Source organism: Convolutriloba macropyga, chromosome 14, assembly GCF_964194025.1.
Source record: "Convolutriloba macropyga chromosome 14, txConMacr16.3, whole genome shotgun sequence".
Classification (NCBI taxonomy): domain Eukaryota; kingdom Metazoa; phylum Xenacoelomorpha; order Acoela; family Convolutidae; genus Convolutriloba; species Convolutriloba macropyga.
In genome coordinates, this window is record NC_134481.1 from 33,315,559 (window position 1) to 33,333,498 (window position 17,940).

The 17,940-nt window shown below is 33.9% G+C and overlaps 1 protein-coding gene across 3 annotated transcripts in view; it reads right to left on the reverse strand.

Moving 5' to 3' along the window:
• Positions 1-17,940, reverse strand: part of LOC142353338 (uncharacterized) — a 147,398-nt gene that overhangs the window by 105,612 nt on the left and 23,846 nt on the right. For 2 of the 3 annotated variants that reach the window (XM_075405571.1, XM_075405572.1), the window contains exons 3-4: positions 3,134-3,349; positions 151-331 (exon numbers count right to left, since the gene is read on the reverse strand). In XM_075405571.1, the coding sequence (XP_075261686.1) occupies positions 151-331; positions 3,134-3,349 (397 nt within the window). Of the gene's footprint in view, positions 1-150; positions 332-3,133; positions 3,350-8,112; positions 8,168-17,940 lie in introns of those variants that run through there. The other variant, XM_075405573.1, reaches the window with a different exon arrangement.

The following is a 17,940-nucleotide window of genomic DNA, read 5'->3' on the forward strand; positions in this document are numbered from 1 at the left end:
CTGTATCCCAGTCTGGAGAACAATTTGACGCATAACTTCCGGGAAATTGGTATCCGGTATTTTCTATTTCAAGAGGAAACATGATTGAAACCCAGAAAGTTGACCTTTATCATCTAATCAGAATCGTTTTTTGTGCAGTTAACTTATTACCTGTACTTGTACTGTAGCACCCTGTGGTCTCTTCCCAGTTTTGAGTTCTCCTCTTTCAGGTCTTTGATCAGGAGCATGTCGGCCTCTTGGAATCTGTCTTGAACCTCATCAAGAGCATTCTTGTAATATTCCACTTCTTCTTCAAGGGAGAGAATCCTGTCTTGGATAGCCTGGTCACCACCTAAGAGAAAAAAATTAAGCAACTCTCTGGAACCGTGTCAGAAACTAACTCCTCTAGAATAAGAACTGTTCATTGGACAAAAGGCGAAAATCATGAAATATCGGACTTTGGATGTGAAGAAATTCATTACTCTTTCGTGATAAAGTATCTCTCAAACAACGAGATGGGAGTTCATGTCTTTCCTCAGGCAGGCTATGGGAGGAAAGGGCCAAAAATCGATAGAATTACACGTTGCAAATGAGTGATTATTCAACAGATGTCATTTGGGCAAAGGCTCGCTTTTCCTCTCATATTCATCACCTTTAAATTGCCACCTATTTCTACTCTGCTTTATAAAGCACAGTAGAAATAGGTGGCAATTTATTGGTATTGAAAATAAGAGGAAAACGCACCTTTCATAACCTTAAAGGCCACCAGATATCTATTGCGGAGATATTTTATTATTATGACACATTAGTAGGGTATCGAAAATTGAATCGAAGCTTGAAGACATATTTTCATTTTTAATGGGACTAGAGGATAAAAAATTGTTTAAAATGATTGAATTTGTCATTTTTGTTGCCTTTCTACTCCACTAAATTGCTTAAAATTGTTCAAAGTTAGTATATCAAATTATTTGTGCACTGTAGATTTAATGTTTTAGCACTGTGCATTTCTACTGAAACAAAATTTCTGCTGAAATTTCAAGATTAATTTTGTATACTATGCCTTGTTAAATTTATTAAGACATAATGAAAAGATGAAGCAAAACTTTCTTGTTATTTCCCAAAAATTGTAAAACATCAATTTTAGGTCAATAGCTAAAAAGAACATACACAAATACTTTGAACATACATGCATATACTTTGACTTAAATATTTCAATTGTTACTTTTATTATATTAATTATGATTCAGTTACAGTAATTTCTCACAATTATCCGCTGATTGTCAGCCAGTCAGAACGCAAAGGAGAGTTACAGTCGCAATGCGAAGCAAATTATTAAGAAAGATCTCCACCGATTTAAAAATCTGCTGAGCTGATCAAAAATTGATAATTTGCTTTTTCAATTTCATACATTGAGTTCTAAAGAAAAAACTGAACATACATTTACGGTGACCAGATCAAAATGAATATATACAATCTGTTTCCTCCAGTCCCATCTGACCGTTAATGGGAATACCAAAAATCATTGTGTCTGCCTTTTTTCCCCCAGACAGCACTGTTATGCCATCTCCAGTCGTTCTTCTCCTTTAAAGCGCTTTGTCGCATTTCATGGTACAAAAAAGCGTGCAAAGATGTTCTAAGACGATTATCAATTGGGGACTTTATTGGAAATAGTGGCTTGGATTATTAAATCCGAATTTAACGGCAAAATATAGGAAATCAAAAACGTTATTGACTGGTTGAAATCTTTTTCTCGATTAAAGTTATACAGTTGATGTTTTCAATTTAAGTTGAAACAGAAAAATATCAAGACATGAGTTGAACAAAAATGTAATTATGGTAACGAAAACTTAGAAATTTCCAAAACAATGCATTTTTTAAAATATAACTTTAGTTAGATTGTGAAAACCCCTCTTTTGCTTGAAATATCAGCAAATAAATAGTTGGTTGCAAAAATTTTTAACAAAACAAGAAGACTATTTAATGGTATGTTAAAAAAATTGGAGAGTTCATTTTTTAAGTCCTGAATTACAACTACTCAAACTAATTTTGTTGTTATTACGACAGAATTTTTTATTTTTCTTTTATCTATTAAACCAATTTTGCGCGTAATTAATTGTTTTTATTGGTTTTTGTTCTAGAGAATAAAACAAAAGAGAATTCATTGGGGGTTCGAAAATTATGTATCATAGAACTGTAAAGTATTTTAACAAATTATTCTTGATTTCGTTTTTAAAACAAAATATAATTGCTTGAATTGTGTTGGTCAACCCAATAAACAGACTCTTAGCAAGTCTTGAGTCAAGTCTTGGCCAAGACTTGCTAAAGACTTGTCAAATCTTGGCCAAGAATTGACTCAAGACTTGCCAAGACATAGGACTTGATTTGAGACGTGCCAAGTCTAAAGAGGAAAGTGTCATGATTAGAGAGCTCTGATACAGTACTGATCCAAGATTTGAATTTTCACTGAATCAGTATCGATTAAGACTTGACGTTCAGTCCGGGGAACTATTTCGCCACCATAGTGCGTGATATCAAGTGTAATTAACACTATTAAACATTTCAAAAGTCGAACTTCAAATTTAAAACAACGAAAATATCACTGTGTTGATATTCTTTTACATGCCAAAAATTTTTTGAACGTTTGCTTGCGTTTCAACTTTATTAAACTTGCTATATGGAATTAAACACTTTCACAGCCATGAAAAAATGATTTTTCCGTTAAACATGAACAAACTGAGTGAAAATGATGCCTCAGCGAGTCAACTGAAAACATTGAAACCTTTTTGCTTGTATTTTGCCCATCTGTGTCACATTTTAAGTTTTCCAAAGAACCTATCTAGTTTAATCTATTTATTGTCTTGCATAATATTGATACCGTTACTGCTCATCACAGTTTAAATATCTAACCACATTACAAGCCAATAGAAAAATTAAAACTGGGAAGTTGTTATTTTTAATAATAATAATTAATTAAGTAGGATGGACATTTGTTTGAAAACACTTATGTTATAAATAACGTAGCAAAATGCGTATCAATGCTTTTCAATTATGTTTTAATAGAGCAGTTTTTTTTACATGGAAAAAAAGAAAATTTTATTGGAAAAAGTTGGTTCATCGAAGAGCCAAAGTCTTCAGCAATTAACAAAAAACTAACCGAGAGGAGATCCTGTAACTTTTCTGCTGCTTCCCGTAAGTCGTTTCCAACTGCTGCTACAAGTCAGAGATCCCGCCTCCAATCTGTCATTTGAGTCGTTCAAAATGACAGTGGCAATTCCAAGAGCATTGCTTCCTTTTAACTTGTCATCGTCATCCTCTAAGCTGTCACATTCACTCAGATCTGCATCTTCTTCGATTTCTGATATCGATTGCTCTACAATGAAATCAAGAAATTGAAAAACCTTCTTGGGTTGCATTAGATTGGTTCTTTGACCAGTCCAAATAAAGTTATCAAAATAGATATTGAAGAAATAGATAATGAAAAAAAAACAGAAATTGAAGCAAAGCAGTAATCATAGGTTAAGTAATCTTGAGAAAAAGTCAGACGGAGGGAGGAGATACTACGAAAGGGACACTGTAGTGATCAGAAAGTTTACAGTCATCCAAAACTTTTGAAAGAGACAAAACAAAACTTACTCAGAGCTAGATCTTTGCAAGATTATGAATTTTTTCATTAACAGTCAACAATCCTACCCTGAAGTGGACAATTTGATACATTTTACTTTTTTAGTTTGACAAAATGAATCTTAATATCTGTAATGACCTTAAGGTGTGTGTGATAAGGCGACATATGAACGATTATAAAGCACGATACCGGAACAGCCGAACGGACGCACAGCAGAATGCCATGAAATGAGATTTAAGGCCGAGTAATCCAGTGCTCTGATTGGTTGATTTTAAGAGTATTAATATAGAGGCATTTTCTGTGAAAAAATACTAATAAAATAGCATAACAAAGGTCTATCCGTCGGCGTAACCTCCTCCCTCCGTCAGGGGAGGGGGGACGGGAGGTATTTGCGGCCGCGGAGAGGCCGAGTGGAGCACAACCTGACCACACACAATAGATAATCAAGCGACGATAACTAATTAATTCGCCATTACTTACATTTGCTGTAATTCAATAAATATCTATAAGATAATTTGGCCTATAAAATTTTAGCAATGGGCTCTAGTTCCCATTTTTCTCCTCCTGCTTTGCACCCGAAATCAATTTCCAGGTAATCATTATGTTGTGCGCCAGCGCTAGCTAAAATGGCGGACACATAAAAATACACATAAAACTAATAATATATATATTTAAAATATACAAAATAATATAAAAACAATATATAAAATTATATAATATTTATAATAAATATGTTTATATATATATATATATATATATATATATATATATATATATATATAATAAATGGGTTTTCGGTTATTACTCAAGTACAATTTACATTACAAATTTCATCAGTACTTATTTTAAGGAGCACCAAACCGAGTGACCGAGGCTTATCGGCTGAATTAAAGCGAAACTGAGTATTTTTGAAAATCTGAACTTTGATAGAATCTTTTAGATCATTGACTAATAATGATTGCATGTGCGTTAGTTGGTTTTGTCGATACAAAAGATTGACCATTCTTTTTTCATAACAAATAATACTTAGTTTCCTAATTTTTGTGTCTTTTTCCAAAATAATTTTGATAGCTGATCGGGATCAAAAATACATTTGTTAGATTTTTTATCTGAGATTCAAAATCTTTTTCAGTTATATGGAGGAGAGATGTAATTATTTTTAAGTGCTATTTACCAAAATGTTGAAAAGTAACTTCACTCTGTTGGACAATTTCTTTCAAGATGTAATTTTTGGTTTTCTAGAACTGGCAACAATTTTGGTATTAATTTTCCGACAGCATAAACTTATCAATTTCCAATCACGTTATAATACTTTTCAACTTTTTGAGACGTGCGACTTTCTGAAGAATTTTGATGAGAACTTTATGACTTCATAGACAAGAAATTCAAAAGCAGAACATATCGAATTTTCTCTACGAATTGATCTCATTCATGTTTGTCTGGCAGCAAAAATATAATTCTGCGGAAAAACTTTTGCTGTCTGCAAAATATTGAGTATTGATCTAAGTTCTGATCAACTCCATAAAGCAGAATCCCGCATTGAAACAATAGGTGAAAGAACTGTTTGTAAACCTTCAGCAGTAAATTTTCTGGCAAGAAAGTTTCTCGTGTGATATAGGATGGAAATGAATTTGTTGCACTTTGGTTTTATAAATTGCCCATGATTTTGGAAGGACAGTTTATTGTCCAAAAAGTGTGTAAATACTTTGCAGCTTTTTAGCGTTCTATTATTTTTTTGTTCAATCAAATGTGGGCCTGGTTTTTTTTACTGCTAAAGAGAATAAGTTTGGTTTTATTTTTGTTGAGTTTTAATTTGTTGGTCTCCATCCTTTCGGTTGTCAATCTGAGGTCGATTGACCACTCTACGGAATTTGGATCAACGGAGTCCGTCAGCTCTATTTTTTGGTGTTGTGATTAGTGAAGGCTGTTCCAGTACGTTTTTCTGGAATTTGGTGTTAGAAATCACAGAATCAATAGTTGAATTTGTTCGCTCTGTTTCACGAGTGCACTCTTTGTCTTTCGCTGAAAGTTGGAGGTTATAAACATCAAAGTCTGATAAAATGGTCTGCCGTGCTCTTATTTTTTGGCTCCTAAAGATCTAGTTGGCTCCTAAAGATCTAGTTCTTTGTATTAGATAATACATACCATTTTTTTGCCGCTCAAATTTGACAGCTGCCAGATAGAAAACAAATGAGAAATGCTTTTTAGTTTTCTTCATAATCCTATTTACTTATAAACAGAAATACTTGTTGTCTTTCAGTGGAACTTCGCTTCAAGACGGTTCAACTGTTAAGTTCTGGCTCACCTCATTGTTAACATTATTTGAAGATTGTTCTTTTTGCTTCATCACCCCTCGGCGTGAAGTTGCCTCCAGTTGAAATAAATCCTCTAGATTACTTTAAAAATATGTATTTGAGGGTTAATAGTCAGTTTTTTTTACAACAAAGTTTGTTTTCTAGTAAATTCTAACAGAAGTGAAACATACTAAATTTGGTTATGATGCTTCTGTAATGACGCAATCACACTTCTTCATCATTATCAAGTGAGACTTTTTTGCAATAACTTCTTTATCAACAAATATAAAAATTGTGTTGATTCAGAAAGAGTTTTTTAGTTTTTTTTCGTGTCCAATCAAAAGATCCTTTTTCCAGTTATGTTGCGGATCTTCAAAAATATATAGAGTATGAAAAAAACCAATTGTCAACTCAGTTGATAAAAAAGAAATTACATTTCTTACTATTTACAAATATTGACAAACAAAAATTATAACAGATTATCTCATCAGACTTTTAAGCTTACAGCAGTTCCACGGGTACGTAAACTAATATCAAGTAACAGAAAAGTTGAAAGCTCTTTGATATATATTCGAATGGTCTTGGTTTTCACAAACTCAATTCGTCAGTTAAGGCATCTTTGAACGTCTTCTGATGGAGACACAAAATGGAGCAGATCTCAAGCGCTCTTTGTTCATTTGATTTTTTTGCGGTGAGATTTGTCTCGAAAGGATTTGATAGCTTTCGTTTTTATTCCTGGTTTCTTTAAGGAGTCGATGACCGACAAATTCTTAACAAAAACTTTAGACACTCTGCTAGAATCATTCACATCACTACAGAGTACCGATACACGTCAGTTTTTAGTAAAAGTATACATAATCAACTGGTACACATATTGCTTGGTACTGGTTTCCACTGTTGGAAGTCTCTTTTTAAGTAGATAAATTTTCCATCTACATGGAAAAATTATCTCATTTTTTGAAAGTCTCTCAACATTTTGAAAATATTTTCTTTGTCTTTCAGGGCAAAAGGGAGGTTTCCTATTATAGTGCTGTCCTCGCTGCTGTTTTTTCGTGCTCTCTAAGATTGCTTCAATCTCCTCGGTAACTTTAGAGAGTTCATCAAAACTTTTGTCGTCTGAAATTGCTTTTTCGGCCAGTCTAACCGCTGAATTACTCAACATTGCTCTGGCATTCACATCATCTTCTTCTTACAGTAGTCTTCGGGTCTCGTCATCAAGCACAGTATCCATTATTGTAAAATAACTCAAGAAAAAAGTAGTAACTACTGCAACAGAAACTCGTAATCAATGGCCCTGAATGCTCTTTTGTTTAAGATTGATCAATAAAAAAGAAGCTCTGAACATTTGCAGGCAAGCAAAACTTTAACGGTTAGAATGCACGCAGCTGCCGTCTAAACATCGCTATCTTGCTTTTGCTTAAAGATGTAGAATTTTTAGATTATTTTTAAACTAGATGTGAGTAATTTAGGGTTCACTTCAGGCGAAAACAAAATTTTTGTGCAAGCTAATCCTAAATTTGATCCCAGATAGATTGGTATCAAGTCTGAGGCCTGACGGTGGCCCGCAAAGCGTTGCAAAATGACTTAATATTCATTCATAAAGTTTAAGAAATTAATTTAAAAGAATTCACAACAAAATAATTTTTTTAAGATTTATTCGTGACAAGGTATACGATGATGCTAGCTGGAGAACATGAAACATATGCATGCTTATATTAAGCAGTTTTCAGTTTTTTTTCTGTGAATTGTAGAAACTTCGTCAAATAAAAATCACATGAAACGAACTTTTATGTGCAACAGGATAGAATTTTTTGAAGAAGAGGATTCAATTCAAGCTTATTCAGAAATTATAACCAGATGGTTTTTTAAATTAACTTTTACATACTCTCGGATAAAGTTTATTTGTACTTGAACTTGAGAAAATATTGATATCTCCCTTTCAGTTGACATGTTTTGAGAAATTTTTGTATTGCTTGTATTGATTGCATCGTTATGGTTTCCAAAGATTAGTTAAATCTCAAATCTGGAATTGAGTTTTTCTGAATTGATTGGCATGAGATTGAACAATATGAGATTGAACCAATGGAGCAATGCCAGTTATCTTTTTTGTATTAATATTATGTTATCGCATTTACAACTTTCTGTAATGATGACGGAGCAATTGTATGAATTGGGGTGAATTGGAAGCGGGTTGGGCGTGAAGTGATTTGTACTCACGAAAGAGGAGGTACAAAGACATAGAGTCTTCATCTGAATGGGTTTCAGTATTCGACTTATCTGCAACAGGTGGTAGAAATGACTAATTAATTGATCATTCCTAGTTGGATCCTGTTTTGTGTCTTGCGAAAGAAGAGTTTTTCAACTAAAAAAAAGTTAAAGACAACAGAGACTTCAAGAATGTTTTTGTGTAACCTCAACTTAGGTTATCCCATGAGCTTGATCATAAAAAATTTCACTACTAATTATTAATACTCAAAAGAAACTCGCGACAGATATATTTTAAGAACCTGAATAACAATATATAAACTTTTCATGGGTCAGTGAAATTAGTGTTGAATATTGAAAATAAAACACGCACGTGCAAATTTTAAGATATCAATGTCAGAATTAAAAATGCCATAACTTCCTATATACATAGTCAGAAGTTGATGGCATTTATTACTTCGCGTTTATTTAATTAGCGTGTTTTAAGCAAAAGTTAAGTGATTTGAAAAGGTCAAAGGTCACTTTGAAATTTTGGCTAAAGATCTCAAACCACTAAGTGGATCTCAGCTAAACACCCGAAGTTCTCAGGGACTCCGAACAGAGACAATTAACCTATACTCAAACAATAGCTGATATATAGCTCAAAAATGTCAGAACCCTAATCATCGAAGAATTCAAAATCTTGCGAGAATCTTGCAAGAAATCTTGGAAGGGAATACATACTACTTGCAAGCTGATTAAGAGATCATCTGAATTGTTCTCGTTAGTAAACAATTAAGAGTTTGAGACCACTGCAATATGACTCATACTGAGATTTTTTTAAAAATGTAGTATTTTATCTCATCTAAAGGAGCGAATCAATCGCAACCTCAAGAACTTAAGAAATATTTCAAGAGGTGAGATTACTCTCTAAAATTAAAAAAAAACGGCTGTTCTCACAACAAATCATCATGTAACTTTTAAAAAAATCTGATGACAAATGTAAGTTATTTTTAACAAACTTGCAATTAAAGTAGGCCTATCAGCAACTAAATATAATAAAAAAAGGTAAAATACAGCAAAAGTGGTGCGGTCACTTTGAAATTAAAAGAACTAATGAATGCTTCTAGAAGGTCAAGTATTTTTTTGAGAAAAGAAATGACTCCGTTCTGAAACTTTCGAAAAACTTGTTTTGCTTGCCAAAAATTTTCGAGTAAAGGTATTTGAACACTTTTGTCAAATTGAGAACTGTAACTTGCATTGAAAAAACTATGAACAATTAATCGTAGTCAATGTTTCAATGTCATAGTGTTTTTTGTAACATAAACAGAAATAAGTTTCAAAATTGACACAATTACTTGTGTATAAATTTTATTTGTGCCATTGAATTATCATTATCAAGATCTTTGACCCAAGTGAGCAGGAAAATCTGATTGTGAAAATCTCCTTTTCTTAAGACTATTAAAGAATGCAGTAATATTATTTTTAGAGCGTGCAGTTTCAAAAAGCAGAAAATTTTTTTATTTTGACTGTCTGTTTTCTGAATTTATTGTAGTGTAAAATAGAATAAGGGAGCACAATAAACAATCTCCAATTATAATCATTATACTTTTCAGAAATCTACGAGCAGATAACAATAGTTTCAGGTGTTATTAGATATTCTGACATGGAAACAATTGTTTGCTATAACTTGGAAAGTTTTCATTTTTTCTTTTACTGCTCTTTTAAACTGCTGAACATTGAAATTAAAAAGGCAAAATTTAGACTGCTGAAAAGTAGAGAAAAACCAGGAGCAATTTGTTGCCAAAACTTTTGAAATTTGCAATTTTAGTCTAACTTTTTTCCTTCTCGCACTTCACTTGAACGGAAATGAAAACTTAGGTTAAGTTATGAACCTAAATTCATTCATTTAACACAAAAAAGTTTTCGAAACGTTTACAAAAACTATAATTGGGTAAAGGCAAAAATTTCCTTTGATTGATCTCTCGTCATTTTTATGTACGTCGATTCGTTCTACTTAATAGCTGAACCTCAATTAGTTCCCAGACTTCTCATTACCAAAACAATCACAGCGAGAACTATAGAATTACTCAACGTAAATTTGTCAAAAGGAGCAAAGATGTTGAATGTATGGTTTGGAATTTGCAAAATAAAATTATTTTTGCGATGAAAAACTCTCAATTAAAAAACAAATAGATTTTTGGTCAACAATACAGTTTCAATTTTGATCTAAAAAAAATAACAGGGATTCAAACCAGTAATCAATGATTAGCTGACAACTGCTATCAAAAAGAAACAGAAGCATACGTAGAAAAACATTTAAGGCGTAACTTGAGAGGTCAGTAGTATATAGAGGGACCGAGCTGCCCGGGGGGGGTGTGACGACCCACATGTATTAAGATTGGTTATAGCAATTGTAACTTATTTAGGTCATCTTTGAATTAGTGAGACAATGTATAAAGATAGGTAATAGATTTTACAAGTATTAACATTAGAGTTATCGGAACAACGTATAAAGATAGGTTATAGATTTTACATGTATTAAGATTCGATTTTTGACAGTAATGTAAAAAGATAGGTAAAAGATTTTACATGTATTAACATTAGAGTTAAGAGAACAACCTATAAAGATTTGTAATAGATTTTACATGTATTAAGATTGGATTTTTGACAATAATGTATAAAGATAGGTAATCGATTTTACATGTATCAGGATTGATTACATATCACCAATTTGCAAATGAATCATCGATACTTGTAATATTGACATTTGTTATCTAACTGTAGGCGAACATAAATAGAGATTATTTCTAACTATTTCATAGCGTTGAGTACATTATCTGATTGATTTTCTACATTGTTATATTGTACCAATGTACGAAGATAGCTAATAGGTTACAAGTAACTGGAGTAGTACTTGGCACACGTAATATGACTGATAAAGACAACCAGTCTTCTAGTCTCTGATGAGTCATCGAATCTTGTTATAACATGTTAAGATTTTCAACTGTGGTTATTTTTGTGTATCATATCTGGTTATGGTGGGATAGGAAAATGGTATAAAAACGCCCTAATTATAGATATTATTAGGTATTAAGATTTTTGGTTTAACTAGTTCAAGAACTTCAATTTCCACGTACTTACAATTAATGACGTCAATATAAATTTTGGGTCCCTAGCAGCACATGAAAAGAGGAAATATCATATCGATAGGATGATTCCTTTTGCTAACAGAAAATCAAATAAGGCAATCTGAACTCTGGGGCAACGAGAAGTAAAATGAATCAGAGCAGACTTCTAAAGGTTCGGCAAGATCATAGTTTTTATTTGATTCCCTTAAGAGGAAATTTCGTGCATCTAGCCAGAAAATAATGCTAAAAAGGAAACGGGAAAGATGCTTGTCCAATCAGATTGCTAGAGCAAAATGTTAAGAATTCCGAGAATGTTCCAGGTTACGGTTACTGTTTATCAGCGGGAAAGTGTTGAATAACAAAGAAGCTTATTCATTATCTAGGGTTTACACCGAACTCTCCCAAGAAATTGAGGAATCTGCTTAGAAAAAACTATGCTAGCTCAACTCCGAAGAGAAGACTAAAATTATGCTGAAAATCTGCTGTTATTTCTATCTATTAGTTTCAACGAAAACAACGACTGGGACTAATTATACAATACACTTACTAGGTTGACAAATTAATATCGCAATCTTATCAAGTGTTCAAAAGAGATCAATTTAGATAGATTAAAAGTTCTGGAAGCAAATAGATTGTCAGTTTAGATCAGTAAAAGTTTTGTGTGAATTCCATCTCTATCCACAATTCGTTTCGGGTAGAAATAGAAGTCCCCTTTTAGTCTGTTCATAGGTGAAAACCCGATGATTTACGGTTTTGAACCCTCTGTTAGTTGAGGATACATTTACTGCATCATTCAGGACTCTTCTGTACTTCTGTAACGGTCCATTACTGTTTTCTTCCAGAACATTCTTGTTGAGTCCTTTGCTGCTGAACTTAGTTTTGTTCGTTAATGAATTATAACAGCAATATGTCTTGCTACATAAACATAGCATTTCGGTACACCAAAGCTCCTCCTTGAATAAACCAGGTTCACGCTTGTGATGCTTCACATGTTCATGACAGCAAGTTCTTGCGAAAAAATTGCACGTGCTGTCAGCGCGAAAAGTTTCTGTACAGTCATCTCTTCTTATCTCGTTCCAAATGCTTCTCATTTCGGGTCGAATGCAGTCATATAGATTTTCATGAGCCAGCGCCAGATACAAGGAATCGGTGTCCATTTCAAGCTCTTCAAATTTCTGAACATCACAGAACTTATCAAAAAAGTTATAGTAAAGCTCCAACTTTCTCAATTTTGCGTACTGCAAGATGAAAAATCCCACAATTATCGGCTCACGATGTTCAACAGTACTCTTCACTAGCTCAACCTCATATATACCTCTCCCCACATTGTTCAATCTCCTGAAAAGACGGTTATCGATAGCGTTGTGAGTATTTTCATCGCTGAGATAAAATGTTTGCGTATGTCGGCTTCGATCCATGATCTGATAACCATAAGAAATATTTCCAAGTAATTTCATAGTTTCAGCATCAACGCTAGAGTCCGGATTTTCATCACCTTCTCGTCTTGCATCAACGACAGATTGTACGAAACCATTGAAACATTTTTGCGGGGTATACTCAACGAATCTGTGGATTTTGGTACAGCGTAGACCCAGCTTCAAATAAAACTTTAATAATGGCGTTATGACTATTCCATTGTTTAAAATGTAACTCGAAATCAACATTCGTTGTGGTTTTAACAATAACGCGTTTTTTCAGCATATTCCAGCATGAATTTACCAATATTCTCTCTTCCAACATCACAGTTTTTGAAAATTGGAGGAAAGTTTGCAAATCGTTCGCGAAGCTCCTCGGGAACTTCTAAATCGCATTGAACATATCCGAATAATTTATCTTCGTGTATCCGCGTCAACAGCGTCTCACTGCTCAAAGGTAACTTGTAGGAAAAATTTTTTCGAACATGATCTTTCAAAATAGAGCTCTTCTGAACCTGATCCCACCATTCACATTCTCTCATCTCAACAATTTTATATCCTTTCTTTTCCAGATGAAGTCTTCGTAAGATATCAGACTCACGCTTCCGGATACCATTTTCAAATTCGTCTTTATCAAGAATTGGTTGAGTTTCTCTACAGGAACAGAAGTGGTAGTAGCATCCGAGAGCTTCAAAAATTGTTTGACAATGACCACAAAAGCCATCCACACTAAAGCAATCAATTTTTTTCTGTTTTCCTGTTGTATAGATACTTTCAATAGTACATTCGGTTCTGTTTGCTTGATAGAAAGACATTACCATGTTCTCAAACTTCCTGATTTTGTTTTGACGAGCTTTGAACTTTTGAAGATTGGTACCAAACTCCCATCTAGTGTAGAGTCCAGTTGGCATCGCTTGACACATGGAGAAAGGATATAATTGGCTAGCATCTATTCCAACTATTGTTTTACAGACATTGTTTGACCTCCGGATGAATGTTTCGTCTACAACAGCTTCCCTCGTAAACACTATTGATGGACCACCAGTCATTTCACTTCGTATTTTCTCATGCAAGTCCTTGTCAGCTTCGATGAAAGGGTAAAACTTTCTATCCATCGATTTATGAAGACAGATATTTGCTTAATTGGGTAGCGTGCACCCGAGCTTTAACATGTCAACTTTCTGACCATGATAAAACTCCATCATTTTCACCATTGCCTTCAACGTTGGTACAACATCTTTGTTATTATACCAACGAAGGAAATCTCGAAAACTTTTCATTTTCTCCATCTTCCACAAATCTTCTAGGAGAGCATAGTTTTCTATTCCAGTTCTAGGCTTTTCTTTCAGTCCCATTTACCGGAGAACTACCGACTGCTCTTTTCCAGATTGAATCAATTTTTCGAACTGAGTGAAATCTTTTTCCAGTGGATTCATGTTTTTCAGTTTGCTGAAGAAGGAATCGTAAGGTGGAAGATGGCTACAGTCAAGTTTCGATGGCAAATCAAACCATTCATATGGGAAATAACCTTTTGTTTCTTTCGATTGATATGCTTTCAGAAAGGAGTCCAGAGTTGTTGCTCCACCGAGAAAATTTACAATATCCTGAAATTGAATATCCCCAAATTTGAAGGAGATGAACTGATTTGTCTTCTTGATTACCGTAGGTGTAATAGCTTTGTCGTTAAGGAGCTGAGGAATGAGATAGCTTTTGATCAAATTCAGATAATACTTTCCACTGTTGAATCCAAAAACTGGTAGAGTGTCAACATAATTATTGAAATGACACTGGAGATCAAGGAGCTGCTTTTGTTGGTATCGTAAAAAATTTTTAGAAGCATTACTATCTTCTGCTTTGATACTATTTTCCAACTGACTTTCGGAAATAATCTCCAGTGTAGAGGAAATATCACTCAACCTGGTTTCGATCTCGGCTTCCACCTCCAAGAACTTGGGTCTCAAGTCCGCTTTGTTTTTTTTTGCTGATAAGGTTTCAAGTTGCGCTACAAACGATATGATGAGACGATTGGGATCCTTTTCGCATAAGAAAATTGGTTCTTGCAACATATTTGAAGAAATTGATACCGATACAGGTACATGAGTACCAATCCATGATGTTGTAGCTGTGTTACTGATATCCACTGAATGAACACATATTGCTTCGAAGTCGAAGACGGCTAAATTATTGAAGAGGGTATAATCTTCTGGATACGCGATTGAGAAGTTGTCAAGCTTCTCAAATAGTGTTTCCCGCAAAGAATAAACACCTCGCGGATAGACATTTTTCACTCGTTCTTTTTAAGTTTTCAAGTGACGGTTGAAATGACCTGATTGGTTGAAAAAGACATCACTGGGACAACGAAACTTCTTGAAGAATTTGTTGATATCATTAACATAACATATATGGTTGTTGTATCGAAGCAGTTTAATGTTTTCGTCATATCGTTCAACGCTGCATCGAACAAGTTCACCAATAATTTCACCGTCTTCAATGTCAAAATCATAGATGAAAATGTTTTGTTTGATTAGTTCTTCAATTACTGGAATTTGATCAAAGGAAACACCGGTGAAACTTTCAGGGTCGCAATCACTTGCAGTAACAAAACTGTGAAAAATTTTTGTTGCATTTGGTTCAACATCTACTGATCCAATTAAATGAATAGCAATTGCACGGAAAAAAAACACAAATTATCGTTATATGGTTCATTGTGTCCATTTGAAACGAGACAATTTACTTCAGGATTCCTTAACAATGGCTCTGGAAGAGGAGAATCAGTACAACCCATAGGTATATTCCTAAGAAGCGCTACAAAAACGGTAACATTTGTAAATACTGTGAATCGCCATTTTGAGTTTTGACGTTCTTTTGTACATGTTTCAATCAAGTCAAGTTTCTCAATTTCTTTCTGCAGGTCCAATAAATCGATTTTATTGCTTAGCAAAAAAGCTCGATCCAGGAGTAAGTTATTTTTATGCGGATAATAATATCGGTATTCGTTTGTCTCTACATTTTGCAAAATAAACCCCAATGCGAGGTTAATTTTTGCTGCACATTTCAGGATTGCAAAAACTTGATCGAGTTTTTCATTGATCTTTTTGGTGTCCAAATTCGATAAAATGAAGTTGAAAACTTCCTGTCTGACATGCTCAGAAAGCATATCGTCAAGTAAACGCTGACACAATGCTAGTTCTTCTTTCAATGACTCGCTATCGTTATCAACTTTCTCCATAATCTCAGGAACACGGATTGTGCTTGAGGACCCAATTTTTGTGCTAGCTTGATGTACTTTTCCGCGATGAATTTGAAGTGAGTAGAAACTTGGGAACTGTTTCTGACAGACAACACATTTGTTCAGTGTATTACGAACTTTTGCTCCGTGAGCCATCGCAATATGGTATGACAATTCTGCAGAATTTTTTGTAGCAAAATTACAATTCCTTTTCTTATAGTAAAGCGTGCCCATCATACATGTCTTCCGGTGGCGAGCAGTATTGTATTTTGCAATAGATTTTCCAAATTTTTCACAGTTAACGGGTAGGTTTCGATCTTTTGCAGGCATTTCGTTATAACTGGGTAAGTTAACTATGGAATGAGCAAAGAGATTTTTAATTTTTGTAGGGAATTGTCAACTGAGCCGTAAAATATGAATAAACAAATGTCTCTCAAGTTCTGCAGAAATTCAAGGTGTTTTCATGACTACATGCGAACAATGAAGTTGAAATTTTTTTGTTACTAAAAATAGATTTTATTTCGAGTCGTCAACCAATCACAGCAAAGTTTGCAAAACTTCGGGAAATTGCGACAGCCATTATTCGTGTACACAACTTCGACAACCCTGATTTGTTTACTTAATGTCTAGACAGAATTTGTTCACAAGCAATGAAAACAACCAAAGTTTACCACAGGTTTAAGATCGTAGAACTTCGGGAGAATGAGACAGCCTTGATTTGTTTACTTAATGTCTAGACAGAATTTGTTTACAAGCAATAAAAATAACGAAAAATTTAATGAATTTTCATCTTAGAACGACCTTGAAAATTTGTTTACACAGTGTTCTCAACTAAAACCCACTAATTCATAGAGAAAAATCATCATTTGTTCAATCAGTTTACTCTCTTACTATGGTTGAAGCTATGTACGAAAACAGTCCCGAATACTTCAAAAAGTTTCAAAAACGATTCAAATACACTATTTGCGACACAGAACCAAAACTACAAGATTCTGGAATAGAAAATTATGCTTACGGTTATCATTCATCTTCGACCGTTATTGATGGTTGTTCCTTTGGTTCCAGCCATTGGCATCTTATTTTTGAGGATACAAGTTTAGAAGATAAAAATGTTATTTCTCCGTATGCTTCTGTGCAGATACCTTGTCTCGTGACCTGTTTCAAATTTCTTATTTTGCCTACTGAGAAAAACTTTGTTACTCGTGGTGCTATTGTTTCTCGATTACATGTCGCTGTGGAGTATTTATCAAAGTTTAATCATGTTTCAACCAACAATACTAAAAAACAACTTCCTTTGCCCAATTCTGTGAAAAAACTCTCAACCATTACTACAACTTCTAACAAACTTGCTTCCACTATCCCCGATGTAACTCTAAAACGATTTTGTCAACTAATGCATGGTGAACAATCATCTTCTCTCTATCAGATTATGGATATTCTTTTGAGTGGACAAGGGAGTTTTGTACGTGAGACTTTAGACTATTTAATGAACTTCCAGTTCTGTAAAATTTCTAGTGTCTAAACTTAAGCTGTCATAGAAAAATTTAATTCAATTTTACTCCATATGTTTTACAAATGCTAGCAATTGCAATTCATTTACATCTGGTACAAAAGGAATTTTACTGCTAAAAAAATAGTGCGCAATATAGATGCAAATTAAACTTGAATATAAATTTGATCTTCGTCCATTAGTATGCGTTCATAGGCAGAATAATTTTGGATACGTTTCTTGCAGAGTCAATATACACCGTAGATGATTTTTCACCGAGGAAGAAAACTTCAACGTTTTTTGTTAAAGCTGTATCAAATTTTAGCTTGACCGATATAGACGAATTTGTTAGTTCAGGATGAATAAAATCATGTGTGGCTTCTTGCGTACTAGTCAGGTCGAAAACCATTATAAAATGGTTTGAAAATTCACTCAATGGTATTCCATGACCGTTTTCTACATAGGCTAATGCGCTCATTGAATTGTAGTACAAACGCTTGTTGTCAATTGTTGACATTGGTGTACCGGCTGTAGAGAAACCGTTTCGGAACACTGTAATCTCACGCAGCCCAAATTTTCGATAGTTGAAGGGATTTA